This window comes from Lonchura striata, chromosome 1A, assembly GCF_050655825.1.
Source record: "Lonchura striata isolate lonStrDom1 chromosome 1A, ASM5065582v1, whole genome shotgun sequence".
Classification (NCBI taxonomy): domain Eukaryota; kingdom Metazoa; phylum Chordata; class Aves; order Passeriformes; family Estrildidae; genus Lonchura; species Lonchura striata.
In genome coordinates, this window is record NC_140741.1 from 63,069,524 (window position 1) to 63,096,187 (window position 26,664).

At 44.1% G+C, this 26,664-nt stretch overlaps 2 protein-coding genes across 2 annotated transcripts in view; one reads left to right on the forward strand and one right to left on the reverse strand.

Moving 5' to 3' along the window:
* The first annotated feature begins 296 nt into the window (after positions 1-296).
* Positions 297-5,745, forward strand: SYPL1 (synaptophysin like 1). The gene is made up of 5 exons (XM_021534701.3): positions 297-422; positions 1,122-1,240; positions 2,395-2,599; positions 3,407-3,595; positions 4,478-5,745. Exons 1-5 carry the CDS (start codon positions 351-353, stop codon positions 4,592-4,594), a joined length of 702 nt encoding a protein of 233 aa, XP_021390376.3. The 5' UTR covers positions 297-350; the 3' UTR covers positions 4,595-5,745.
* Positions 5,746-19,361: 13,616 nt separating this feature from the next.
* The window catches only part of CDHR3 (cadherin related family member 3), a 33,993-nt gene continuing 26,690 nt past the window's right edge, over positions 19,362-26,664 (reverse strand). Inside the window, exons 16-19 of the mRNA XM_085569751.1 lie at positions 25,558-25,571; positions 24,084-24,112; positions 23,230-23,278; positions 19,362-20,545 (exon numbers count right to left, since the gene is read on the reverse strand). Coding sequence (XP_085425877.1) covers positions 20,232-20,545; positions 23,230-23,278; positions 24,084-24,112; positions 25,558-25,571 — 406 coding nt within the window. The 3' untranslated portion in view covers positions 19,362-20,231. The remainder of the gene's footprint in view (positions 20,546-23,229; positions 23,279-24,083; positions 24,113-25,557; positions 25,572-26,664) is intronic.

The following is a 26,664-nucleotide window of genomic DNA, read 5'->3' on the forward strand; positions in this document are numbered from 1 at the left end:
CAAGCACATAGACTGTGCCTTCTTTGCCATCACATCATCAATCTCAAGGTACAGCACATATGACTGTCCAAAGTGTGCTGGGTGGGGAGAGAGGAAGAGGAAGAAGTCACTGCTGCCTCACAGCACAAAATGGCCAGTGCTGTTTCCCCTTGTGACAGCCACTGCAGCATTTCCCCAGCCCCCAGACGAGGCCTGGGGCTGAAGAGCCCCAGCTGAGTGCCTGTGGGTGGGTCCATGCCCATCTCCAGGTGGGGGGTGTGGCAAGGGGTGCCCTTATAGGGATGAGCCAGGGATGCTGCAGCAGCTGGCTGCTGCTGGCCTTGGCTCCTGCTGGCTGCCTTGGTCTCCCCATGACTGTGGGTTTGAGGATGGACTTCAGCATGCTCCTGGAGCCTCTGGGCTTTATTAAGGTCCTTGAATGGGTGAGTGGAGCTGGGGGGGCTGTTTCCTCTGCTGCTCCCAGCCTGGCTTTGCTCCTGTGCCTGGGTTGGGTACTCATGGGGAGGTGTGAGCCACTGGGCCGACAGACCCTGCCCCAGGTTGCTGGTGCTGGGTGTCCAGCACTGGGCTGCTCCTCAGCCATGCCCTTGGGCTGCAGATATATAAACTTGATGTGTTAATTATGAGTGTGTTTCAGCAGCTTGTGGTGCTGTGTGGTCTGATGATTGGGGATTTAGGGTCCGGATAGTGAAAAAAGGGAACATAAGAGCTATTTAGAGAGTAAAGATGATGTGTGATACTCTGAGCATGTATTTTCTATTTGAATTTATAGTTGTGGATATGCAAGACTTATAAAATATTTCTTTTATCAACTTCAAGAAATACTATGCTGACTGTTAGTGTACAAAAAAACCCACAAAATACAAACATCAAAAAAATTTTTGTGTAACCAAGAAGAAAATAAGTAGAAAGCACTTTTAAATGGGCTTTGGTTATCCGTATTGTTTACACTTTTGGATTTTAGAAACTCAGCATTTTCTTCTTGACATCACTTCATACTTAGTTACCTTTGCTAACTTTGTTGCTATTTCTTGTCTTAAGCTATTTCGGCTAAATGTTGAGTTTACTTCCTTTGAGCTCTAGTGATGTGCACTAATGTATCTATGTATAAATTCCTACAGGTTCTTGCCATCTTTGCTTTTGCCACATGTGGAGGCTTTCAAGGTGAAACTGCTCTTCTAGTTTCCTGTGGAAGTGTGGTAAACAAAACAGTTACAGCTGCTTTTGCTTATCCATTCAGGTGAGCATTAGCTCTTCAGTTACTACTTGATAATTACTTTTTATTCCCCTTTTCCCTATCTGCCTCATTATGTTCATATGCTTACTGTATGAGTGAAGATGTGAAACTTCTGGCTTGCTCTGTAGCAGCAATAAAATATTCAGTTGTAATCATTTAAAGAGCTGTATTTGTTAGTGCCTTATAGAAAGAAGTAGGTAGAAATGGCATTAGGCTGTTATGCTCTGTATTACTCTATTTTAAGCTCTAGTCTAGCAGTGTATGAATGCTACAGAAAGTAATTAGTAAGACAAAAAACACAATCCATTTTAACAGCCTAATTCTTCATCAATTTGTAGGTGCTTTGGAGGTCCAGATAAGATTATTTTGAAAGTGCTGTTATCCTATTTTTGTTAAGACTGAATGGAAAGTTCTTTTCCGTTTATTCCAGCATTATTTTGGTGAGGCTGTTGGACACAAAAAACCTGAATACTCTGGTGTCATTGCAGTGCTCTTGTATAGACAAGCTCCTTTCCTGGAGCAGGAGGAAGAAGGATTCCTCTTTGCTCTTGCAGCTGCGCAACTATGAAGAGTTATGGCACATGCTCCATATGTGCTCAATAAATGTAATAACATAAAGAAATTAATTCGTTGGACATCCAGTAAAACCCACTGCAACAGTTTAGAACTTGGTCACAAAACCCAGTCTTATTACAGAATTTGGAGGGGAGAGTAAGGATCTGAAATAATTCTGTGCTGGTCACAGAGTGGTCAGTGCTAGTCACACAGCTTTATTCAGCTTCAGTGGGTTTTGTAGCTATAATGCCTCTTAAGTCCTGATCACCTTGTTCAACTGCCAGTCTCTCAAGCAATGTTGCTAAATCTGCTTCTAAATTGGGATTTTTTTTTGTTCAACCACTCTAAAAATGAAATTTAGGTTCTTCTCCTCAAGGCACTATTGTATATCTTAGTGTAGGATTGGATACAATCTTCAGATAGCTTAATGAATCTTTGTGTTGCATAAGTGATTATTTATATATTTATAGTGTATCTTTCAGAGTAAACTTACACAGTCAGAATGCTGAAGTGCTGTGGCTGTGAAGCATGGAGTATAATTAATGAAGTAAATTAAGCTCCCACTGTATAGCAAACTGACTACATGGATATAATCTTCACAGGTTGAATACTGTGGCATTTAGTGCACCAGACCCAAAAGGCTGTGGTGGTACTTGGACTGATGCCTACCTCATGGGCAACTTCTCCTCTTCTGCACAGTTCTTTGTTACCCTGGCAGCATTGGTATTCCTCTACTGTATTGCTGCCCTCGTGGTATATATTGGATATAACCATGTGTATCAGGAAAATAACAAGTTCCCACTAACTGTAAGTAGTACTAAGATATGTCAATGCTTTGACTTTGAAGTTGTAAAGAGATGAGAAATATTGCTAATGCAAGAATAATTTGTGAATGTCCAGCAGTTACAAAAGTTAAATGGAGTGTGAACACAAGAATCTCAGGCTGGTCCCTACAGCACTTGAACAGAAAAGGGGACCCAAAGCCCTTGGCCATCTGTGGTATCACACCTTATGCAGTTATTGAAGACGTGGAATGACCTTTCACTTTTTCAGGCAAACACTATCTTCACTACAACTCTTCTTTGGTATCATGCAATTGAGTATACAATTGTTCCATAGATGGTACTGTTAATCTAAAATTTCTCTGTATAGAGCACCTGCTGCAATTGGCAGAGGAAATAGTTACATTGTGAATTTTAGTTGCCTTCAATATTGAAGCTCTGAATGAGAACTTTCATAACATGCTTAAAAATGGACTTAGTGACCTTTCAAACCAAATTTTAGCCTATCAGCCATCCAGATTTAAATCCTCTGCCCTTACCCATCACTCTCACTTAACTTGGGTTTAAATTATCATAAAATAGGTGCTAGACATCTGATTTTAGAAACAGATTTCTTGGGTTGAGATTGCCTTTTGCATCTATCGAGCACAAGTTTTGTGGCTGGTTATCAACACTGAGTTGTAACTATAACATTGTTAATGATTAAATTTACTTGTGATTATTATCACTGGTGCAGTCATCTTGGTGATATAACTGCTACTGTCTCTGCCTTGCTCTCATGTATATTCCTGCCATTTTTTTTAACCTGTTAATGAGTACTTCTCTTGTGTAGGACTTGGCAATCAGTGTCTTGACAGCCTTTCTGTGGCTGGTCAGTACTTTTGTTTGGGCAAAGGCACTTGCTGACATCAAGGTGTCCACAGGAGCCAGCATTGTTCCAGGAATTGAATCTTGCAAAGCACCAGGAACAACTTGCCATTTTCTTTCTGTGACCAGCATGGGAGTTCTGAATGTGTCTGTGGTATGTATGCCTTCCACCACATGGGTACAATAAATGTGTTGGAAAACAACAAATGGTACCTGAGAGTCCTGTTCTACTGATTGCATGTGTTGCTCTGTGTTAAGATTTCTTTATGGGTTAATTGTCATTCAGGTCCATTATTACTGTGGTAAAATGCTGAGCAAATAATTTCTTGGAGGAAACAAATTTTCTTCTAAAGGGAATAAAGAGAAACATCTTGCAGGATCTGCCTATAGAGCTGTTACATGCAGCATTTCTAGACATATTTGAGTGTCTATTTATGCCTTTGTCCAAGAGCAACTTAAAATATCTTAGTGAACCACCCAAGTGATTTGGCTGATATAAGAGGAATTGCTGTGCTGGTACTGAACCTAGCTTTTTACTCAGCTGTGAGCATTTTTGCACATCAGATTGAGGTTCCTTGTAACATAATGGCATGAAGCTCATGTTCATACAAAGAACGCTTCATATCAGAGCAAATGAGGCTTATTGTATGATCTTCTTAGTGAATCCTACTTTCCAAAACTGTAGCTGTTATTCATTGCCCTAATAATAATCAGTCATTTGGTATGAGTGTATATGTAGGGGTGCTTAGTCATTGAAAATAATTTGTCTAATTCTGTACAAAGTATAGAGTAAGTTTGACTATCTGGTCTACAAAGAGCTCTGTTAAATAGCTAAAATATTTATGTTATTCTGAAGAGTTTGGAAATATTTTGCCCAAATGAAAGGGGTGCCAAAAATAGTGCTTGTTACTGTTTTGCCTTGAAAAGATATTTTGTCTTGTTTTTAAAAAAAACTAAAACAAAACTCAATCAAACAACACATTTAATAGTATATTTCCTCCCCCCCCTCCTTTTTTTTTTTTTCTTTACCATACAGGTGTTTGGCTTGACTAATATGATTTTATGGGCAGGAAATGTTTGGCTTGTATACAAGGAGACCAACTTGCACAACCAATGGAACAGAATTTCTGAAAGTCCCACTGAAAGAGTATAAAAACAAGTTGATATTTTGAAGTGCTTCCACTTTCACATCACACTGCCAGAAGCATGGAGCCATTAGGATTCATTTCAGTAATAACTGATAATTCATACAAACTTCTATTTTGTACTATGTTTTGATGTAAGGTCTTGGGTACTCCAACTGAAATGTATAATTATCATGAAATATATTGTGTCTTTTCAAGACAATGCAGCTTTATATTATATACAGTTTTTGAAGAGCAAAATGAAGATGTTATCTGGATGCTGACCCTTTCTGGTTCTTAAATTAGCCTTCTAGGAGGCATGGCTGAGAAGCAACTGTATCTGGGTTACTACTGCATCTTTTGTTCTGACAAGTCTTCTCTGAAAAATTGGAAGTAAATTCACCCTGGGCAGGTGAAAATGCAGTTTAGTTTCTTCCTACCACTGATAACCTTGCAAAAGTCACCCAAGTAGAATTCACAGCTCTGTCAAAGTTGCAGCCAAGATGTGTAGGCTTCCAGATGCTCCTTTCAGATCATTGTATCAGATCTGCTCTGGGCCTGTCAGGAAGGACATTACTTCTATGTTTAATATGTTGTTACTTCCCAATGGCCTGGGACAATCTCTAAACAAGGAAATTTGTTCAGTGAGTTCATAGCTTCTAGTCTCACTAATATGAGAGTTTGTATATGGGTGCAATAGATTATTTAAACACTTGAATGAGGTGGGGGAGGGAGGAAAAATAAAGTATGGCCCAAAACACAAATACTGTAGAAATCAAAGTCAATATATTCTGCTATTGCTTAGGTTTCTGTCTATTACTTTTGGAGTGCGTGAATGAAGTCTGTGTGTGAAAGGAAGTAGAGGGTGATGTCTGAATATGACAAATTCTTCACTGATGTTGTTCAGCTTGTTCTTTGGGAATGATATTTGGGTCTTCTCATGTGGACTTCTTTATTCATGTGTCTGACTCCCTGTGAATTGCCCAGAACAAATGTTTTGACAAACCTAATACAAAGGCTGTTCAGTCCTTTTTTGTTTAAACTATTTGTGATTAAAATAGACATACTAGTGTGTATATAATGCAAATTGTAATTGTTTGGTGTGCCAGAGCTATTGACCTTCTGAGAGTAAACTGTAGTGTCAAAGAGTATAATAAAGTCAGTATGACTGCTGCTGAAAGCACGTGCCTTGGGTCCTTACTGCTGTAGCAGTGGATGCAAATGGATTTGCTTTGGAGCTTCTGGGGCATGGCTTTAGCTGTGGCTGCCCCTCTTGGCAGGAGGGGCTTTTACACTGGGGCCCTGTGGGGTTTTTTGCAAAGAGGGCTATGTATCACTCCTGCAGGCTAGTGCTGCTCAGCACTTCTTCCTGTCAGTTCAGAACAGGGGCTTTTGTAACTTGTAACTATCCATAATTTCATTTGAATTGCCTTTAGGAAAAGGTAATAAGGGCAATTTTTGCTTGTTTGTATTACTGTGCAGGTTTATTTATTTAAAAAAGATGTATTTCATCCTAAATTGTGAAACTCCTATTTTCATGTTGTACAAGAAAAAAAGCAGTAATTATACATTCAGTTTTTCAGTATCTGGGATTTAAGGCTACATATGATGTGGCTAAAATATTTTATTAACCTTTAGTATTTTCAACAGAGCTATGCTCCTGCCTATTTCTTACGTGCTTATCTGCTTTGGCAACAAACATGAGGTCTTTTGTGACAATGTTAGTCATTGGCATGGCCTAGTACTAAAATGGCAATAGTGAGTATTTTTGCACACATGAGAGCTGTAATGGATTCGATCAGTATAGGCCTTATATTATTGATGGCTGAGGTCTAGCCAACAAGTGAAACAGAGTTGGAAAACTTAGCACAGTAACTGATTGTTTCAACAAAAACTCAGATTTCATACTCGCTGAAAAAATATCCCTTGTTTCCTTAAGGCTGAAACTTAATCTTGTGCTTTGTGTAGAAGAAACAAGTGTGTCCCATCCCCAGAGTGCTTTCCTTCAAAAGATAAGGAGATGGTATGTGACAGGCAGGACTATAGCTGGTAATATAGAGATTCACAAATAAGGGATTATGTTTTGTACAAATTTGGGCTGCATGTGTGTCTGTTCCACAGAGCTAGGTGAAGAGCCAGGTTGCTGTTAAGAGGCCAAGGTAAGTGTGATATGTAATCCACAGCAAGCAAGATTTTTAAAAAAGGAAAAGTAACACCACGTGCACTTCTGGCTCATTAGGATAAAGCTCGTTTCCCTTTGCAGGGGGGAGGGACTGATGCAGAATACTGCAGGCTTTGAAGGCTGCTGGGGTCCTGCAGCTGAGATTAAATGGAAAGCATCATGCAGCAAGGGCAAGCAGCTGCTCTTGTTTACCCTGAACACCCACAAAAGGCTGAGCAGCCTCTGCCTTTGAATTAACATCATATTTGTGCTGGCAGCACCAAAACATTGTGTCTTATTTACTCGTGGTGGGGCAGGGGATGGCTGTCTGAGTTACCAGCTTTATCTTGAGTGCACAAGAATCACCACTGCTATCAGGAGATGCAGTGTGCTTGAGCCCTCTGTACTCGGGGAACAAAGAGCCTGGAACTCTGCCAGCTCTCTACAGGTTTGTAATCCTCAGCTGGCAGCAATTATACTTGCAGCCATCAGTGGAGCAAGCTCATAAAAATCCTCTCATACTGCAGGAATTATTCTGGTAGCAGGCTATAGTTATGCACTAGCAAGTCAAGTGCTGTATGATCCCTGGTGTGAAGCTAGGGAGGGGATTTTCATCAGAAGCCCACAGTGGGGAGAAAGGTTGTAAGGTGATGGTGAAGGAAAATAACTGTGAGGGGTCAGCATGGGATAACAACAGGGAACTCCTTAGTGAAGAATAGAATCCATTAGCATTAGGAGGTGTTTAAGCAAGCAAGTACACTGTGATTTAGGCTGCTGTGACCAGTGATCTGGGGCTCAGGCCTCTGTGACAATGCTGAGCAGTGTATATTCTGCCTGTACAAACTCCTGGGAGCGTTCCTGCCATGGGAGGTGGCATGGTGTCAGTGTTGGTAGAGAGCTTTGCCACCAGCCTGCAGGAAAAGCAGTAGGAAATTAAATCCAAGAGAGGCCTGGCAATGTCAAATCTCCAAGAGCCAGTGCCAAAAGTGCAGAATGGAATCACTGTGGGGACTGGACCACTTTGGCCCTGTCGCCTCAGCAAGCAAACCCATCTGCAGCACAGGCTGGGGCTGGGACACTGAAACACCAGCTGACATGCCAGCACCATTGCCAAAATTGACTGTACTGGAGCCAAACAGTGCCTTGTGATGGGTGGGGAATTCCTCATGGCTCTGGCTCTGCTGCACACTTGGCTAGCACTGGAAGACATGGGTGTGGGGCTGCCACTGAAGGCAAGAAAGAAGACAGATGCCACCTTGATGTGAAGAGCTGTGAGACTGTGGGTTCATCACCTGCTCATGCACACAGGGTCGCTGCAGCCTGTTCATTTTTCCCGATTGCCTAGAACTGAGCAGCACACAAAGCTGGGGCCATGCTGTGCTGGTTTGGCTGCCTGCCCTACTGCAAACTCCTGGGGAGCTGGTAGGGTACCTCACTCCTGGAAACTGCCTGAAGACAGTCCCTCATGCTTCTACAAAGGCCCCACTCTTGAGCAAGTTGTGACAGCACATCAATTATTCTGGATCACCATGGATTGTCTACTTCTCTTCTTGTGGGAGCACTTAGTGTGTGTTCATTCCAAACAGATTTGCTGTATTGCCTAAAGCAAAACTGTTGTCACAAAGACCGGAGTCAGAAGCAAGACTTTGCTGCTTAATCACCTTGAAATACTAAGCTGAATAATTAGTCAAAAGAATGGTACAGGCTAGGAGTGCATCCCCATCCCTTAAATATTAGGGAATGAGGGCATTTTCTTCAAATTTAAGATCTAGTCCCTGTATATTAGCAACACTCCAGAGCTGCATTTTAGAGACTGACTCAAATGTGGAATTCCCTTCTGTCATGTCAAATGAATCCCTTATAAACATTGCTTTCCTACAGAACTATGTATTTAGAGCAGGGAGAAGAAATTAAAATATTAGCCTTGTGTTTTTACAAGTTTTCCTTTTAATTTTCAGTTGTGACTTCCAAAAATTTGCCTGTACTCAGTAGCATTCTTCCTGTCTGGATCTTTCATTTTTCATCCTGAGATAGGAACGCAGCAAGATAGAGTTCTGTGGTGCTATCCTTAAAATTTGTGGCCACACGGCCACAGTCAAAGATTTTGCCCTTTGTTTCAGGGCAAGCACTTGAGGGGCTAAGGCAATATGTGCCAACCCTGACCATGTTTTTCTTTCATTCTATATTTGAGGAAATCTTATTCTCTGTTATCCATGTTTTCAGTTAATGTTTCACTGTGAGTTCTGCTTGGCTGACATGGGAATGTTCCCTCAGGTTTTTTTTCCCTTACCTCCTGGACAAAACCCATAATACTCAGAGTGTTCTCCTAACTCTCGAAGTAGGTTCCCTCTCATTCTGCTACATCAATGTTTGTTGTAAACAGGAGAGGTGATTTTGGACAGCTGGTTCTCATAATCCATGAATCCCATGGCACCTGATTGATTGATTGCTGTTGCTGCCAGGAGATTGTACCTGCTGCTTGCAGGTACCTGTGTCCTATCAGCAAAGGGTGGTTTGTACTTGCCATTACAGCCTGTCAAAAACTGAGCAACTCCTCATTTATTCATAAAACTTGCTCTGTCTTTTTTTGGCTTGTGACTTCATGTTATCACTGCCAGCTGCATTTCCTCCTTACCTGTCTGTGCAGCCTTTTGGCTTAATGCAGTCTGGGAGGAGGCTGTCTGCTGTTATTTAACTCACAGTCTGGGTAAAAACTGGTATTAACACAAGCTTTAATCAACTCACCTGTTTGGTTTCAATTTAATTTGAAGTTTGAGATAGCCTGCACTCAGATCTAGAGTTGTTGCCTTCTGTGGCCTAAGATCAGCAGATGAATCCCGTGGGTTATTTCTTGTCATGTAAAGCAGTAGTCATTTCATATGCTGCACCTGCCCTGTCTTGGGATGGTATTCTATCTGTTGTTATATGTGTTGATCTTCCTCACTCCTTTTTATTTTCTCATTTATATATAACATCCCCTAAATCAAGGGATTTCCTCTGGTGACTTCAGATCTAATTCTCCACTACTTTCTGCAGATACAGCAGCTATTTTTAATTTTTGCATCCCAATCTGTTTTTGCAAACATCTAATTTTAGCTTCATGTTTAATATGATCAGGTTCCCTTGGAGCTCTCCTTTGCTCTGGGGTGAATGGCTGCACTGTGCATGCTAACCCTTCTGCTGGATTCTCCTGCTTTATGCTTCTGTGGCTTTTCTTTCCCTTTTTCTGAACTGAAAATACTATATTTCAGTATTACCTTTAGGAGCCACTAGACTGTACTCCTTTTCAAGTTTTGTAGTATTTTCTTTTTAAACAGCTTTCAGATCAGAGAACTTATTTTCTGCTTTTACACTGGCTCTAGCAGAACAAAATGTTTTAGCTGGTCCCCCAACAGCCACATTAATACAGGAATTGTATCCTCAGGTTTCATTTCATAATACTCTAAAATAGCTAGAGAACACTTATTTCTATATTGTGCCTGATCCTATGAACTGAAATGGCACACATCTTCTTCCACAGAGAGGTGGCTGTAACATGGAAGATCTCAAGGGTGTTTTTTTTTTAGATTCTCTTATATTGCTCAGATTTTCAGTTGGCATTTGGGTGGCATTAGTGGCTTGTCGAGGTCTCTGCTGGCAGAGACATAAAGATTGCTGTCTAGCAAAGAAACAAAAGACTGGGCAAGCTGTAAAGGACAGATGCTGGCTATCTAATTAAAAAGGTTTTTCTGGTACCATGCAACAGCCTAGTCTGCACATAGCAAAAGGAGGCTGTGATGCCTTGAGACTGAACTTTACCTACTCTTACACAAGGAGTATTGCATTGGGAGTTTTCCCTCTCTTCAGAAGGGCCACTGTTGGCTCTGGGCCCTTTACTGACATTATGTGCTTCTACTGCCCTGGAACAGGTCCTGTTTACACTGTGAAAACAGCCTGCAATTCAACTGGCATTTCACTGTGAGCTGACCAACAAACATAAGGTCCCCGATCAGCAGCAGGAGGGGACACAATATTCTAATAATGAGTCCAAAGGACAAAAATGGGTGTTGAGTCCTTCAAGCTGCAGCAGCTTAGAGCTGAATTTGGGGTTTTCAGAGGTTCCCAGTAGTGACTGTGGATGCAAAGCATCTTTATGACAGTGTGCAGGTAATGATCCCAGGCAGAGCACCAGCAGTACCCCTGGAGAGGGCTCATACAGTAATTGGCATGATACTGGGAAGGTCTTTTCCTAGAAGATCATGAATGCGAGTAGATCAAGCAATAATGGTTAGAGAATTAAAGAGTATATGCTAGTGGAGGAGATGAGGATGATTATTTTTAGCTTTAGTTTCCACAGAGACTGTGCATCTAAAGTAATGAAAAAGGACTGGCAGGCACAGGAGGTTTTTTGCATTCAGCTCCTTGAAGAGCATCTTGAGAATGAAGGTAGACCAAGAAATTAATTTGAGAAATGCTTTGCTAAAATAAAAAAGCCAAAGGGCCTGTATTTCCTTTTTGTCCTGAGGACCTGAAAGCTCTTAATTCAGGAAGTAGTTTAATTTTGAACTTCACTGATTGTCTGGTTTAATATATGGCAAATGTGGCCACTTCAGAGCTTTCAACATTTTCTTGCTGGAAGGACTGCTGCAAACTTGGAAGATCTCTACTTTCTTCTGCAAGAGACCATGAACTTATTTTTCCATGAGCTGGGCAGTTACTTGTATGGATTTACAGCAAGTGCAACAGGCCTCCAGCTGGAGGGATGGAATTTTACTGGCCATGCATATGTACTGGTGCCCCAAAATGGGCAGAAAGGATCAGTCCCTTCTGGATTAATCTCTTGAGCTACCATTCAGTTGCAACCACCTGTCATGACCTACAGCTAACAAAGCTGAAAGGATAGCGATTCTTTCATGCAAGAAGAGCCAGCAGAGTGATTACAGCCAAGTTCTGGCTGGAAGCACCCTGAGGCTGGCTGCTGCTTTATTTTTTTAAGAGGGTAAGTTCATACCCTTTTAACTCTGTGGAAAAAGCTTCTGGTTCAATGATGGGGCAGGATCTCTTCAGGAGCATGTAAGAGCATGATATTGATTCAACACCAGCTGTGCATGAGGAAATCCCTGTCCTGACTTTCATGTCAGAGCAGCACTAAGATGCTGCTCTGAAATGTCTGTTACGTTAGTTCTTTGTTGATCTTCCAAGCTGGCTCCCTCACTGCTTGTGCACCAGTGGTGGGGAGGGGACAAAAGGCTATAAAGAGGTGCAAGCTGCAGCTCTGCTGGCCCTGGAGGGTGCCCTGCCATAGGCAGTCACCCTCTGGAGCTGTCAGCTGTCCCATGGACACCACCCACCCTGTGCAGACAGAGTTACACCAATGCTCTGCTCGCTTCCTCCTTCTCTCTCATCGCCTCCAGCACCAGTGGGGTTGGTAGGATGCCAAAACACATCCTGGCATCAGGCAAAATAGCTTGGGAAATTCTTCACGGAGGTTTATATATCACTGAGCTTGATATGCTGCTGTTAGACGTTGGTGGGACTCAGATCTCCCTGGGCAGGCTCAAATGGGGTGTTCAGATATTTGGAGAGGCTTCTGGGGTAGTGACTGACAGAACAAGGTGTCAAACTTCTTCAGACACTTTCATAGCTGGGTAGTAGCTGAATAGGTGAGATTTTAGTCCTTGCTTTTTAATATTCCATAACAAGGAAATATTGCTGTATTTTGGTATAATGACTAGGAAATACCCTTTGGCAGAAGATCACTGCCAAAGTGTCAATTTTGATCTCTTTGAATGCTGTCACTTTCCTGAACTACTTTTTTCCCTGAAATTTTGGGGGTGTCTAATCTCATAGATGCTTCTGCCACAGGCTGCAAGCTTTCACATCTGTAAGGACATTTCGAAGTCTATTAGATAGCTAGCCCTGGTGCTGGTAGTTAACAGTGAAACCTCAGCCTCCTCTCTAGGTGTCAGTGTGGTTATACTGCTTGCATGATGAGATCAGGCTGGATGTTGAAGGGAAGTGCATTTAGAAATTCAGTGTGAAAATGGATTGAATATGGTTCCTCTTGCTTGGTGCCCACGGCTGTGCAGAGAACTGTCAGAGCATCCTTCCCTGCCTGCCACTTGCATCCGGATACAAAAGAGTAGGTGATGATCTACTGAGCTGACCCGTGCTGTGTCTCAGCTAAACAGCAAGGAACGGGTTCAGTTCAGTGTGGCAAAGGGAAGAGCTCAAAGCAAACAGAAAATAGGTCATTTGATCGTTCCTGGAGTGACCCAATGTGGTCTGCAAGGGATAAATTCTGTAAGGGGATCATCTCTTTCCGGACACGCCTGCAGCGCTATGGTGCCTAGCGGTGCGGCTCTTTTCCCCTCGTTTTTCTCAAATTCACTTTTCTTTCCGCCTGGCCCTCTCTCACGGGCCCTGCAGCCGCCGGCCCTCTGGTGCTCGGGCCCCGAGTGGAGCTGCGGTGTGCGGGCAGCCCGGGAGGAGCCGCGGGGCCGGTGCCGCCTGTCCCGGCCGGGCGCTGGCTCGGCGCTACCGCGGGGAGGCTGCGGCAGCGCCGCTCCGGGCCGGGGAGCCCCGCGGGCCGCGGGAGCGCGGGCGGCAGGGACAGCGGGAACAGCGGGAACAGCGGGAACAGCAGGAACAGGGGGAACAGCGGGAACAGGGGGAACAGCGGGAACAGCGGGAACAGCGGGAACAGCGGGAACAGCAGGAACAGCGGGAACAGCAGGAACAGCGGGAACAGCAGGAACAGCGGGAACAGCAGGAACAGGGCTCCGGGAGCCCCGCGGGCCGCGGGAGCGCGGGCGGCAGGGACAGCGGGGACAGCGGGGACAGCGGGAACAGCAGGAACAGCGGGAACAGCGGGAACAGGGCTCCGGGAGCCCCGCGGGCCGCGGGAGCGCGGGCGGCAGGGACAGCGGGAACAGCGGGGACAGCGGGAACAGCGGGAACAGCGGGAACAGCAGGAACAGCGGGAACAGGGGGAACAGCAGGAACAGGGGGAACAGCAGGAACAGGGGGAACAGCGGGAACAGCGGGAACAGGGGGAACAGCGGGAACAGCGGGAACAGGGGGAACAGCGGGAACAGCGGGAACAGCAGGAACAGGGGGAACAGCGGGAACAGCGGGAACAGCGGGAACAGGGGGAACAGCGGGAACAGCGGGAACAGCGGGAACAGGGGGAACAGCGGGAACAGCGGGAACAGGGGGAACAGCAGGAACAGGGGGAACAGCGGGAACAGGGGGAACAGCGGGAACAGCGGGAACAGCGGGAACAGCGGGAACAGCAGGGACAGCGGGAACAGGGGGAACAGCGGGAACAGCGGGAACAGCGGGAACAGCGGGAACAGGGGGAACAGCGGGAACAGCGGGAACAGCGGGAACAGCGGGAACAGCGGGAACAGCAGGGACAGCGGGAACAGGGGGAACAGCGGGAACAGGGGGAACAGCGGGAACAGCGGGAACAGCGGGAACAGCGGGAACAGCGGGAACAGCAGGGACAGCGGGAACAGGGGGAACAGCGGGAACAGCGGGAACAGCGGGGACAGCGGGAACAGGGGGAACAGCGGGAACAGGGGGAACAGCGGGAACAGCGGGGACAGCGGGAACAGCGGGAACAGCGGGAACAGGGGGAACAGCGGGAACAGGGGGAACAGCGGGAACAGCGGGAACAGCGGGAACAGCGGGAACAGGGGGAACAGCGGGAACAGCAGGGACAGCAGGAACAGCAGGAACAGGGGGAACAGCAGGAACAGCGGGAACAGCGGGAACAGGGGGAACAGCAGGAACAGGGGGAACAGCGGGAACAGCGGGAACAGCGGGAACAGCGGGAACAGCGGGAACAGGGGGAACAGCAGGAACAGCAGGAACAGCGGGAACAGCGGGAACAGCAGGAACAGGGGGAACAGCGGGAACAGGGGGAACAGCGGGAACAGCGGGAACAGCGGGAACAGCGGGAACAGCAGGAACAGGGGGAACAGGGCTCCCGGAGCCCGGGCAGCAGCAGCAGCAGCAGGGCTCCGCGGGCTCTTCGGGCTCCCCGCAGCCCTGTGCCCTGGGAGAACGCCGTGCCTCAGCTTCCCCGTCTCAAGTGCGGTCCATCTCTTCTCCCTCTTTGCCAGCAGCGCCTGGAGAGTTTCAGCAGAGCAGCCACTGACCAGACGGCACGGAGAGAAGGGTCTCTGCCATCGCTTTCAGTACCTGCAGAATAGGAGAAATGGCTGGAGAGAACTGGGACCAGGCCAGAGAAGGGGGTGCTGGGGCTTCCCCTCCGCCTGGAGCCGATGGGGCCAGGGGTGCTCCTGTTGTTAAAGAATCACAGAATATTAGCATTAGAATGGACTTTTGGAGAACATCTAGTCCAAGTCACTTGCCAAGGCAGGATCACTAAAATCAGGTTACATAGGAACATGTCCAGGTGGGTTTTGAATGTCTCCAGAGAGGGACACTCTATGACATCCCTGGGCAGCTGTTCCAGTGCTCTGCCACCCTCAACATAAAGCTCTTCCTAATGTTGAGGTGGAATTTCTTATGGGTTTATGGGGTTTTTTATGGTCATTGCTCATCATCCTGTTGCTGGCACCACTGAAAAGAGTGTAGCACATCCTCTTGGCATCAGCCTTTGAGATATTTATGCTGAGATTCCCTCTCAGTCTTCTCTAGATTAATCAGGCCCAGCTTCTGCAGTCTGTCCTCATAGGAGAGATGCTCCAGACCCCTCAGTGTCTGTTGCCCTTTTCTGGGCCCTCTCCAGCAGCTTCTTGTCTTTCCACCCTGTCCCCTCACAGGATGCTGTGCCCAGAGCTGCCTAAATGTGCAGATACAGCAGCTTGTGGGTTTGCAGCCAGGCTGGGACCCCTCCCTGAGTGAGGTTCATGTGCACGGGATTCACACAGCCCCTCTGGAAGCAGCCGCCTGTCACGGCTGCCCAGCAGGCAGTGCTGGCCACAGAGGAGCCAATCCTGTGCAAACACAGAACTGCTGCTGCAGTCCCCAGCTGCTATCCACAAGCAGGAATCAAAAATGAAGCACAGGTGCATGGCCAGACCAAGCCACTCCCAGCCCGTGTCATTCACCAGCTGAAATCCCAGGCATCTATTGACCCACAGCAGCTGAAGTGTGGTACCAAAGAACTGCAGAGTGGGACCATTCTTGAATACAATTCAGAGTAAAATGTATTCATCTGCTGGAGAAACTTGCTGAAGCTTGTATTTGACTTCTTTAATCTCCTGGCCAGGCCCATGCTTTTCTACTGGGCTGCTTTGATGCACATTTCATGACATCTGTTTCTAGATGCAGAATTATTCCGACAGGTCCCAAAAAGCAGACCTTGGAGCACTGACAAAGCATGGGTGGTGCTCCATCTCCCCTGGGATCTGAGCAGGCAGCAGCAGAGCCTGGCTGACCTCTGTGCTGTTTCTCCCTCATTTTCAGCTTCCTCAGGCACTGGTGCAGTGGCACGGACCTGCCCTCACCTGAACAACCTGGGCTGACACTCAGATGATTTACCTTTGTGTGCACTCTGTAGTCATTGACATCTGATTTAGGCATGCAGAAAGAGCTGCTTTCAGGGCACAGCTCGTCTGATCTATTCTAGATGTCTGGTTTTTAATGTCACCCCCAGTGTCTCTTTCTCTGCTGTGACAACATAAGGAGCTTGCAGGGACTAGTCTGGACAAGGCATGTGCAGATGGAGCCCAGTGGGGGCCGAGCCTGTGCTCAGCCTTTCAGCTGGAACTTTGCAAAGGGCCTGTTGTAGCTGGGGGTGTCACAACTAACCAGCTGGGGCATATGCAATGTGCAGTTGTGGCTGCTTGCTGTTCAAATGTTAGTTACATTATGGTGTTGCAATCTGGCTCTCATAAAATAAGCTAGCAGCCAGATTCTTCACTCAGGAGGAGAAGGATTGCTCCCCTTGTCTGACCCTCATCTCTAAGGGGATCCAAACACCATCTCCTGCTCCTAGTGAGCAGTCACAAAGTGGCAGCCTCCTGGGCAGACCTCCATCTCTGCAGCTGAAGTTGTTCTCATGTGTAGGTCTCTTTCAGATCATGAAGAAATGTAGCATCAGCACTCTTATATTCCTTAATATAAATGAAGTTACACTGCCAGAAGCTGAGACTTCTGGTGCTTATTGCAAGTGCTATTTATACCACCAGCATGAAAGCAAAGCCTTTGGAGAAAAGCACAAAAACCCCAGTATCATGATCGTACATAAATTGCTTGGGGGAATTAGACTCCATCAGGAAAAGTGACCTGTGCTCTTTCCTAACCACTCTTGAAACTTTCAGAGCAATGTCAATCCACAGATCTGGAAGCACTTCAGAGATGTGTAATAGGTGGAGACACAGCAATTAAAAGCTGTGGCAGAACTCACACTGATTTTTGTAGACTTCAGATAAAATTATTGCATAACATGTAATAAGCAGCTGTAGGTCAGGAGCTGTTGCCCACAGCCACCAAGTGCCTTTCCTCCTCTTCTAGTCTCATCTTATCAGTGTCATCACTCTAAAATAAATGGCACCAAAGCACACTATCAGAGCTGTTGAAGACTAGAGAGGCTGCTCTCATCATCTAGTCTGACCCTCTACAGCACACAGCAGCTGCTCCTGACCTCTGAAGGTTTCAAATTATGGAAAGGGCCCATGGTCTTGGCTAATTGTTCCAATAATCAAATGCTTTCTTTGGGTAGAGTTGCACTTAATCTTTGCTCTCAGTCCATCTAGTGGCAGTTCTAGACACTGACTCTGCTCTCAAAAGACTTCTGAATAAAAAACCCACAAATAAAAATAATAAAAATGAATAAAAACCCCACAAATAAAAATAATAAAAATTAATAAAAAACTCCTCTGACAATTAGAAGAGGTTTCTAACATTTAAAGCTGCACTGCACAGTGTATTATAATCTCTATTTTATGAAAAGGTATATGCACCTTTTATATTCAAAGTATCTTTTCCCACATTGTTTAATACAGTAAGTAACAAGCATACACCTGGGTCAGTCAGTTCTACCTTTTCTGCTCTTGTCCTACCAAAGACAACCCAGAGACATGAATGGATGTGCTTTGCCTCAATGAGACCAAGAATTCATTCTTGATTCCTTCACAGGAAGGAATACTGATAATAATAGGAGCAGCTGATAGGAAAATGGTGCCACTTCAGCATAAAGCTACTGCTCATGTAAAACCTTGTTATTCCTTGATTTTGTAGATCCTAAGCAAGGGAAGTAGTCCCATGCATGTCCAAAATAAGGTTTTATAGGAAAGATCAAGATGAAGAATGAGTTGGAGCTGGAGACCAGCATTTCATATCAGGAAGGGTGAAGCTGTGCTTTGTGGTCAGCACTCTTTGTTTCCTCATGCAGAAGCTGCATGGGATTTGCAGGATGCTTCACCTTGCTTAAACCTGCCCCTGCAAATGCTGGTTACACCAGCTAAACCCACCTCAACTGTGTGCAGGCATTCTGGGCAGTGTTAGTGCTTGGATCTGGCATCTCTTATATCCATGGTTCCTCTTAGTTCAACTGTCAGCTGTCTGAGACTGAGTATGAGAGCACCAGTACAGGAGCAGTTGCTTTTCACCCAGCTGTTGCCCAGCTGTGGGAGACCATGGCACCAGCAGTGTTGGCCATGACATTGTGTTTGCATACATGGAGTTCAGAGCCTGTTGTGATAACAGGTTATGCTGCTGTTGTGGTTTTTTCCCTAAGAAGGAAGGAAATAAGTTTGTGCAGTTCAGCAGCAGGAGGAGCAGTAGTAAAGAAAGACAAGTATTCATCTGCTTCTGCCAGTTTTCTGGCTGAAACTACAGCCTATCTCTCCCTTGCCTTAAAAAAAAAAAAGGTATTTATCCCTTAATCACTGAAGTAGAGTTAGAATAATCAAGGAAGCAAAATAGCTGTCCTAGAGAAAAGCTCAGGAAAGTAAATCTGTGTGTTTTCCTGTCATGAAAATGATGCAGTTAACTTCTTCAGGTAACAAAATCTAATCTCTGGAGGTGCCAGGTATGCCAATGGATAGATTGGTGTCAGAGTGCTAGGAAGATCAGAGTTACAGCAGCATGACCAGCTACTGTAGAGTTTTTTATGTCACTGGAAAACCACCTGAATAGAAATGGAATGTGCTGTATTTACAGCTAAAACATGCAAACAATGGTGGGTTGGAGCACGGAATGTGCAGCTGCCCCTGTTGCTGCTGGAGTGTCAAACAATGTTATGACAACTGCCATGGACACAGTAAAGTGATAATGTGCTCAGGAAGTATAAATCAGTCTTTCCTATCTGTATCATTGTGGTGTTCATTGCACACTGAGTTTCTGATTGTGCAATGAAACAACATTTGACTGAAGATGGTTTGTGTTTGTTAGGGAAGTTTCTCCCGAGCCAAGCCACTCCTTTGGAGCACAGCAAAGAGTTACAGCACCATAACAATTTCTTTTTTGTGAAGTGTAGGATCCTTGGTGAAATTCTGTGTATTTCTCCATCCAGGTCCTTTATTGCATGACAAAAACAATGTATGTGAGAGACTGAATATAATCTTCATTGACAGCCACTGCTCAACTTAAACTGAAATTTTCTTTTACCACCTGATATCTGTCCCTTGCTGTCAAAAAACTTTTTACAATCAGGAAAGAAAACAAGCCAAGACACTGAATTTTAAGTCATTATTTATAATTATTTTTCTTCAGATTAAAATAATTTTATAAAATCCTATTAGGTTTGTTTGTTTTATATCAGGTTTTTAGACAGCACTTACATTATACATGCTCACACTCAGAAAAGATTATTTCACCCCATGTGTTTACTGTCATTATTCTTTTGAGTATATTCCACTTGATCCTGTAAAGCATTAAATGTGCCAGAGGAAATACCAAAGGTGAAGATATTGAATGCTCTTAGTGTTAGGAAGGATAAATAAGCTGAAAGTGTTGACAGCCTGAGATGCCACAAGAAGCTGTGGGCTTTGTCTACTCCAGAACTGCTTTCAATCCATGGTCTTTTCTACAGCAAGATGGGAAGGGCTGAAATAAAATACTGAATGAAAAGAAAATATTTTTAGCTTCTACCAGCAAACATTTCTACCATGATGTGCTTTTCACTCATTTGGTTGCTCAGCAGAGACAGGAGACCCCATTCAATGTTGAAAAAGCACATCTGTGTATGCTGCCATTACCAAAGGCAGTCAGAGGATGGGGCCATGCTTGCCAGAGGTGCAGACTTTTCTAGGGGGAAGCTACCAGTGTCTGTAGGATGCAGTGGACACTGGATGCTTCTGCCTATGACTCTGCTTTGTTTCTTCTTCTTCTCACCTGCCAAAGGTGCATCCAGATTCATCTGCCTTTGGGTCTGGTTTACACACCTTATGGCCGCCTTTTGTTTTACAGCTGAGAGATAGAGAAAAATCACATCTTATTCTTTGTCTGTCTAGATCAGGGGTCAGTGAGACATGTCTTGGAGTCTCATGCACTCTAGCCTAATAGCAAAGCAGAGTTCATTTTGGGAGAAGAGGTCAGTTCCTGCCTTAAGGGGCTGGTGAGGATAAGCCCCCATCCTCAGACTCCTCTTTCTTCTTTTGCAATCTCAGCCCAACTTGGCCTGGTGTTTCTGATTGCCCTGCTGTGGGCTTGGCAGCTGGTTTTGTTGCTGCAGTCAGCTCTTTCCTCTTCTCTGAAGGCTCTTTTTTGCTTGGTGCCTCTCCTCTATCCACCCCTTGGCCACTACTTTCTGTGACACTGGACATTACCTGCATAGCCAGCATTGGCTGAGGGGGCTCATTGCTCTTCTTCCACCTCCGGGCCCCCGACCGTGTGTTGAACTCATACATTCTGCCAGTAACTTGCAAGAACAAAAAGACAACAGATTAAAATCATCCTTGCTTTATCAGATTAAGACATGGCAGCTCTCAGCATGGAATTGAAATTAGAAATGTGAAGCACTTGGAATTAAGCTGAGTTGGGGAGGCAGCCCTGAGAGGAAAGAAAACCTTATTTCTGTGGGGACCTGGGCATCGCAGTGGCTGCTCAGAGGAGGTGCTGGCTGTTCTGCCACTATAAGAATTGTCTTTGCTGTTGGGAACAAGGATATTTAAAACAATGCCATTCCAAAAGAAATAAATTTCTTTCCACCCTAGAACTCTATCCAAGCTCTGGCTACCAGGGGTCAGCATGGGCAGTGTAACAAACACATCCATAGTCGTAAGGACAAAACTTCTGTCTTCAGCCATACCGAGCAAGACCATTGTATATATCTGTGCCTATTTTGTCATAGAGGTAGCAAAACCTGCTTAGGAGCACAGTATGCTACATACATCTTCCACACCATGTCAGCTCATCTGGACTGACCCAGGATTTGGAGATCCAGTGAGCCTTGGCTGCACACGTTCCTTCTCCATTTACACAAAATGCTTTCTTCCATGCTTGCTGTCCACTTTGCCATTAATAGAATGAAGTACTGTGTATTTCATACAAGTATATGATTTTCTCATATAGATAAAATATTTTTAAATTTGTGCTTTTTAGCACACATGGCTACCTTTCTTTGTCAGAAAGACTTCTGTCTCTATTCAGGTTTTATGGGTAATTTCTACTTGTATATTAAAAGTAAATATCTTCTCCTTCAGTTCATCGCTACCTAGAGATAAGTGAAAAAATTGCTGTGTGTCAAGTGTGATCACCTCACAGTCTAACTCACTGTATCTTGCTACAAAGAGAATGAGGAGCTATAATGGCACTTTCTGTAATTAAACAATAGAAGACAAACAAAAGACCATTAAGGCTTGGAAAGAAACAGTGGTTATGTGTTGCTACATGTTGCAGTTTGTATCAGGATTAATGGTTTATGACACATTAGCACAATTTGAGCAACTCAAGATGAAACTGGATCTCTTTACATGTTATTTTTTCTGACTGCTTATATTAAAGCAGCTCAGATCAGGAAACAGCTTCTGACCATCCCTCTTAATCATATTCAACAGGTGATGTCCTGGGAATTATTAAATCTCATTTCCAAACCAGCAACCTAGGGTTTGCAATGAGCTGTGGAGAAGAGAGGGGAGGAGTGGGGAGCACACATTTCCCTGTCGTCACCACAGAGTTGTGTTAGATCTTAATGTTTGTGTCAGGCATGACACAAGTGCTATGGCTCTGGATGACTGTTTGGCTCAGACACCCTTAAGTGCAGTATGCCCAGGTTTGTTGAGAAAGGGAGCCCCAGCTGACCTGCAAGAAGACTGGAAAGCAGCTCTTGGAGCAGCCTAGAGACTACCCATGTTTAATCTATTACAAATGCAGTTACACAGGGAAAAAAAGCAGAGATTTTGGAGCCCATTTCTCCAGATCTCTTTATAAATAGCAGGTGAGCTTGGACCTGGATCAAACTGGCCTTGAGCAGCCTTGTGGATGGACTTAATTGCACAGTAGGGTCCCACTTGTTTGCCCAAATTGTACTGCAGTCTCCATGCCTAGTGTTTCCCATTAGCTCAACACATCCAACAGCTCTGAGCCAGTAATAAGAAACATAAGTTCCAGGCACTTTGGTGGAAATTGGCCAGATGAATCCAAGCCTTGAAACAAGCCTGCCTTCTTCTGGATGATCTCTAGACCTATTGTTTCAGGCCTATTTTCAGATCTATTTGTTAAAAATTTATTTTGTCTGATTGTCACATTTTACCAGCCCCTCATCTCCATGCTGGGGCTCTCAGCCATTAGTCACAGGACTGGGCACCCTCATTCCAGGCCAAGAATCAAAGTAAGGGGTTTAGACAGGGGCCGTGTTTCAGGGGAACGAGCTAAGCCAGCTCAATCCTCAGTAAAACAAAAATATTTTTCCTGTAATGAGCCCAGCTGCAGGGCAGTGGCTGGCACTTAGGGAGCTGGATGAGCTCCCTAGCCCATCCAACTGGGCAGCTTTTCCCAGCTGGTTAATCAGATATGGCCAGAGTTGGCACAGCTGGAGCCTGGTGGCACAGTAGCTGTTGCCAGCTGATGGCCTTCCCTTTTCTCCCCAACAAGCAATGCCTGAGCCTTGGATAAACAGCAGCAACACACTGTTGCTGTAAGGGAGGAGGTTTGTGTAGGAGCCAGTAAGTCACCCACCCACTTGCCCAGGGAGTTTAGGAGATGAAGGCAGCACTTCTGCAGTGACATTAATCTCCTGGCCATTTCCCAGACACGAGATGGGTGAGACCATGGAGCTATAACAGCACCAGAGCAGAAGACTTGCAACACATTCCTTCTCCCCTCCCACTTTCCTGTACCACATCCATACATTCCAGTTTAGCAGAGGAGTAGTGAACAGTCTGACCATCAGATGTGTGCTTTCAAGGACTGTAAGTATATTCTACCATTACAAATGTTACTGAGGCACTGTCTTGATTTTCACTATCTGAGATATAGCTCCCATTCTCCTTGGAAATAGCAAACTGGAAATATGAAAAGCCAATGTCAAACCATATTTAAATCAACTAATCTAGTTTGTTTCCAGCCTAATATTCATATCCTCTGTTAATTGCTTTTTATTACCTGGGTCTCTGGCTTCTCCATCAAAGACAGTGTTTAGCTTCATCATTGTCTGTGAAGAAATACAAAATCTAAAATGAAACCTGTGAAATAAGTCAGAAGGAGGAGCAGTGACTTGGAAATGGTGACCAACATGGATGGAGGTGAATTTGTGTGATTTGTATATTGCATTCTCTTAGTCTGGGTTTAATTTAAACTGGCAACAAGAGCCATTTGTGGTGTAGGGTTTCCTCACTAGATATTTAAAGGAGAATTAATAAGTTCTGACATGTTAAATGCCTCCACGTGTGTTACCACAAGAGAGTCTCCTCCACCCAGAGTAGGTTTGGGAATCCCCTCAATGAAAAATTTGGGGAGAGGGAATTCACTAATCAAAGTGCCTTGCATAGACTCACATAATATCCTGAATTGGAAGGGATCCACAAGGGTCACTGCAGTCCAGCTCCTGGACCTGCAAAGGACCACTCCAGGAACCACACCATGGCTCCACATGTCAGTGGAGTCTCAGCAGGGCACTGTTGCCATCAGTGAAGCTGGGGCCCTTGTTGTCCCACCTCTGTAGTGAGGGTCTCTGTCATTGTTGTGGGCACAGCCTGTTTGACATCCCAAGTACAGCATTCTGGCACTTGGAAGCAAAGGGGCCCCAGTGCAGGTGAACACCCCTCACACCCCTTGTTGCTTCCAAACACAGAGACCAGCTGGGACAGTGAAATGTTTTGCACTTAAGGGCAATCATTTTATTCCTTGCCTATCATTTCTATTTTCTCTTCAGAAAACAGACACCATTCATAGAAAGGGTCATATTGTATTATGGGTCTGGCAAAACTGGACTTTTCTTTGAGATCAGAAATACTTACCACTACTTCTTTCTTAGGCTTCTTCTTTTCTACAGAAAGGAAAATGCACAGTGTCAATGATCAGAATTTTCTGATAATGACTGTAGACACTAAAGTCAAGATTTCCTCAAAGAATTAGACATTCTTTCTACTCCAATGCTGAGACATCTTAAATTAGTCTGGTTTCTTTTCAAATGCTGAGTGAGAATCCACAGTTGCCAGTGACTAATCAAAAGACTAGCCTTGAAAAGTCAGTAATTAATGAATAGAAATCATTATTAAACAAATTTCCCTTTCTGAACACTATGAACAAATACAGAAATTCACCTTTGGGAATATCTGAACTAGAAATGCATATTATTATTTTACACAAATGTTTGTGGTTGCAAAGCTTGTATCAAATATCAGCTTGGAGACAAAACATGGAAGAGCTGCATTTTCAGTCAAGTGAAATTCAGACTGAAGAACAGTTTGGTTGTGTGTGAATTTACCACACTATTAGCTCATCCCACATGCAAACAAATACAGCAGCAGTGCCATGGGCATCTCAACAGCACGGATTTGTGGATGGTACCCAACTAATTGGTATGATTTCTTCTCACTCCTTGCCAATCTGTTTAATGGCCTTTCTTGGGAGAAGTGTGCCTGGCCACAAATACGCTTTCCAGCCAGGTGTGCAAAACTCTGAAGTGCTGCAGTTGGATCTCAGCCTGAGCACTGATGGGAAACCTGTTCTGTCTGGCCTTTGCTGCCCAGCATTTGGAAACCAATTTTTCAGAAAGCAAAAAGCATTCACTTTTTGGAAACCAGCCAACCCTGAAATGTCTCAAATTGGGCAACCAAGAGAACAGCTAATTTTGTGGGGTTTGTTAGTCCTGTGTTTTTTTCCAGTTGGGAGATAATGACTGAGGAAAGGGGAATTATAAAAGCAGGGTACTACTCAGCCCATATGAACAATGCTTTCTAGCAGAAATGTGGTGGACTAAAAAGTACAAAACTGCTTAAAAAAACATGCTTTTCCATGTGTGATTTATCTAGCGGCTAAGTTATACAAACCCCTTTGAAAGCACCAATACTTCAAAATAAATCTTTATATATGTGAAGTAATGGTGTCAAGGGAGCACATGATCAGAGAAGTGATCAGAGAACAGGGAATTAGAGTGGAGAGGACTCTTGAAGGTGCTATAGATGGCCGGAATTATTTTTTAACAGATAGCATATAAATTGTGTGTGAAAAATACAGTAATTCTTTAGCATCTACACCAGAATATCAGACTACTCTGAACTTGGGTTTTGCCTAATAGTTAATACATTTGAAGAACTAAAAGGCCATGAGATCACTTTGTCATGCCTCCCATAACTGGCCAGGATTATCTAATCTCGGTACCCTTTTACTCTGTCAAATTTCTATCTAGAAATGAATTTACAGATTTTACATGGAATCATAAACAAGGTCTTATTTTGAAGCATTAAAATATAGAAAAGAGGTACACACCTGGAGCCTTTATCCTGTAATGAAAAGAAGATTAAGAGTATAGTTAACAAATGCTATGGTTAAGAGTATAGTTAACAAATGCTATGGTTTTCTCTAAAAAAAAAATATATATTTTTATTCCCTTTCACTTGGCAAGAAGGATGTGTTTCCTTGAGTTCCAAAATTTGCTTTATTTATTTGGCTTCTGATTTTGCTTTCACAGAAAACCTGCATCATTTGATGCTGCTGTCAAACAAGAAAACAGTCCTGAGCATTGCTCTAACACTTCTTCAAGAAGGAATGCTCTTAAAAGAATAAAGTCTTATTAATAATAGCATAATGGATTTATATAATCTGGAAAAATGTATTTTCAGATATTGTCATTTTGTTCCATCCTGGGAGTAAGGTCAAGTTTTTGGATCTGATGTGCTCAGAGAATGCCTTTTAAAATATTTGAAAGGTTATAAATGTTTTGAAAATATAGAAATTACTTTTTAATGGGAGACTCCAGTTCCAAATAAATCATTTGCCCAATTAATAAATAATAGCAGTATCTTATATTCATAATTTTTCTCACAACCTTTTAATGCCTTGCACACATGATTTGAACTATAGTCACAGTCATATAGTAGTTCTTTACCTTTAATATAACTTCTAAATTGATGTCCAAATCCTGAGAATACTTGTAGAAATACTTTTTTTTTTTTTTTTTTTTTTTAATCCAGCCACTTAAAGGACTGCTTATCTTTGTTTTGTGAAGTACAAAGTCAATTTAGAGACAGCCTGGCTCCAGCCCACTGAGAAAGCAGCCAGCAGGGATCTCTCCACTTCCCACAGTGACTCAGAGCTGGTCCCAGGTGCTTCCATGCCTTTTGCCAAGCACAAACACTTAGAGGTAAGGTTTATGGGCCAGAGCCTTGTAACTGGCTTGGTAAAACTCCAGGAAATCTGCAGAAGTTTTGCCAGGACAATGAATTTGGCATGAGCACCAATATTTGCTCATGGGATCTGTAGCTGAGAGGGAGGAAAATGCATCAAGTTACTACTTAGATGGGAGCTCCCTTGGAGAGGTGGTCAAATACAAAACAAAATATTTGTGGTCAGCACAGTCTGGCACCGGCTCCGACT

Coding starts and splice junctions, on each gene's coding strand:
- SYPL1 (XM_021534701.3), top strand. CDS start 351: ATGACTGTGGGTTTGAGGATGGACTTCAGCATGCTCCTGGAGCCTCTG. Junction 1,241..2,394: donor GCTTTTGCTTATCCATTCAG/GTGAGCATTAGC, acceptor TAATCTTCACAG/GTTGAATACTGTGGCATTTA. Junction 2,600..3,406: donor ATAACAAGTTCCCACTAACT/GTAAGTAGTACT, acceptor TCTCTTGTGTAG/GACTTGGCAATCAGTGTCTT.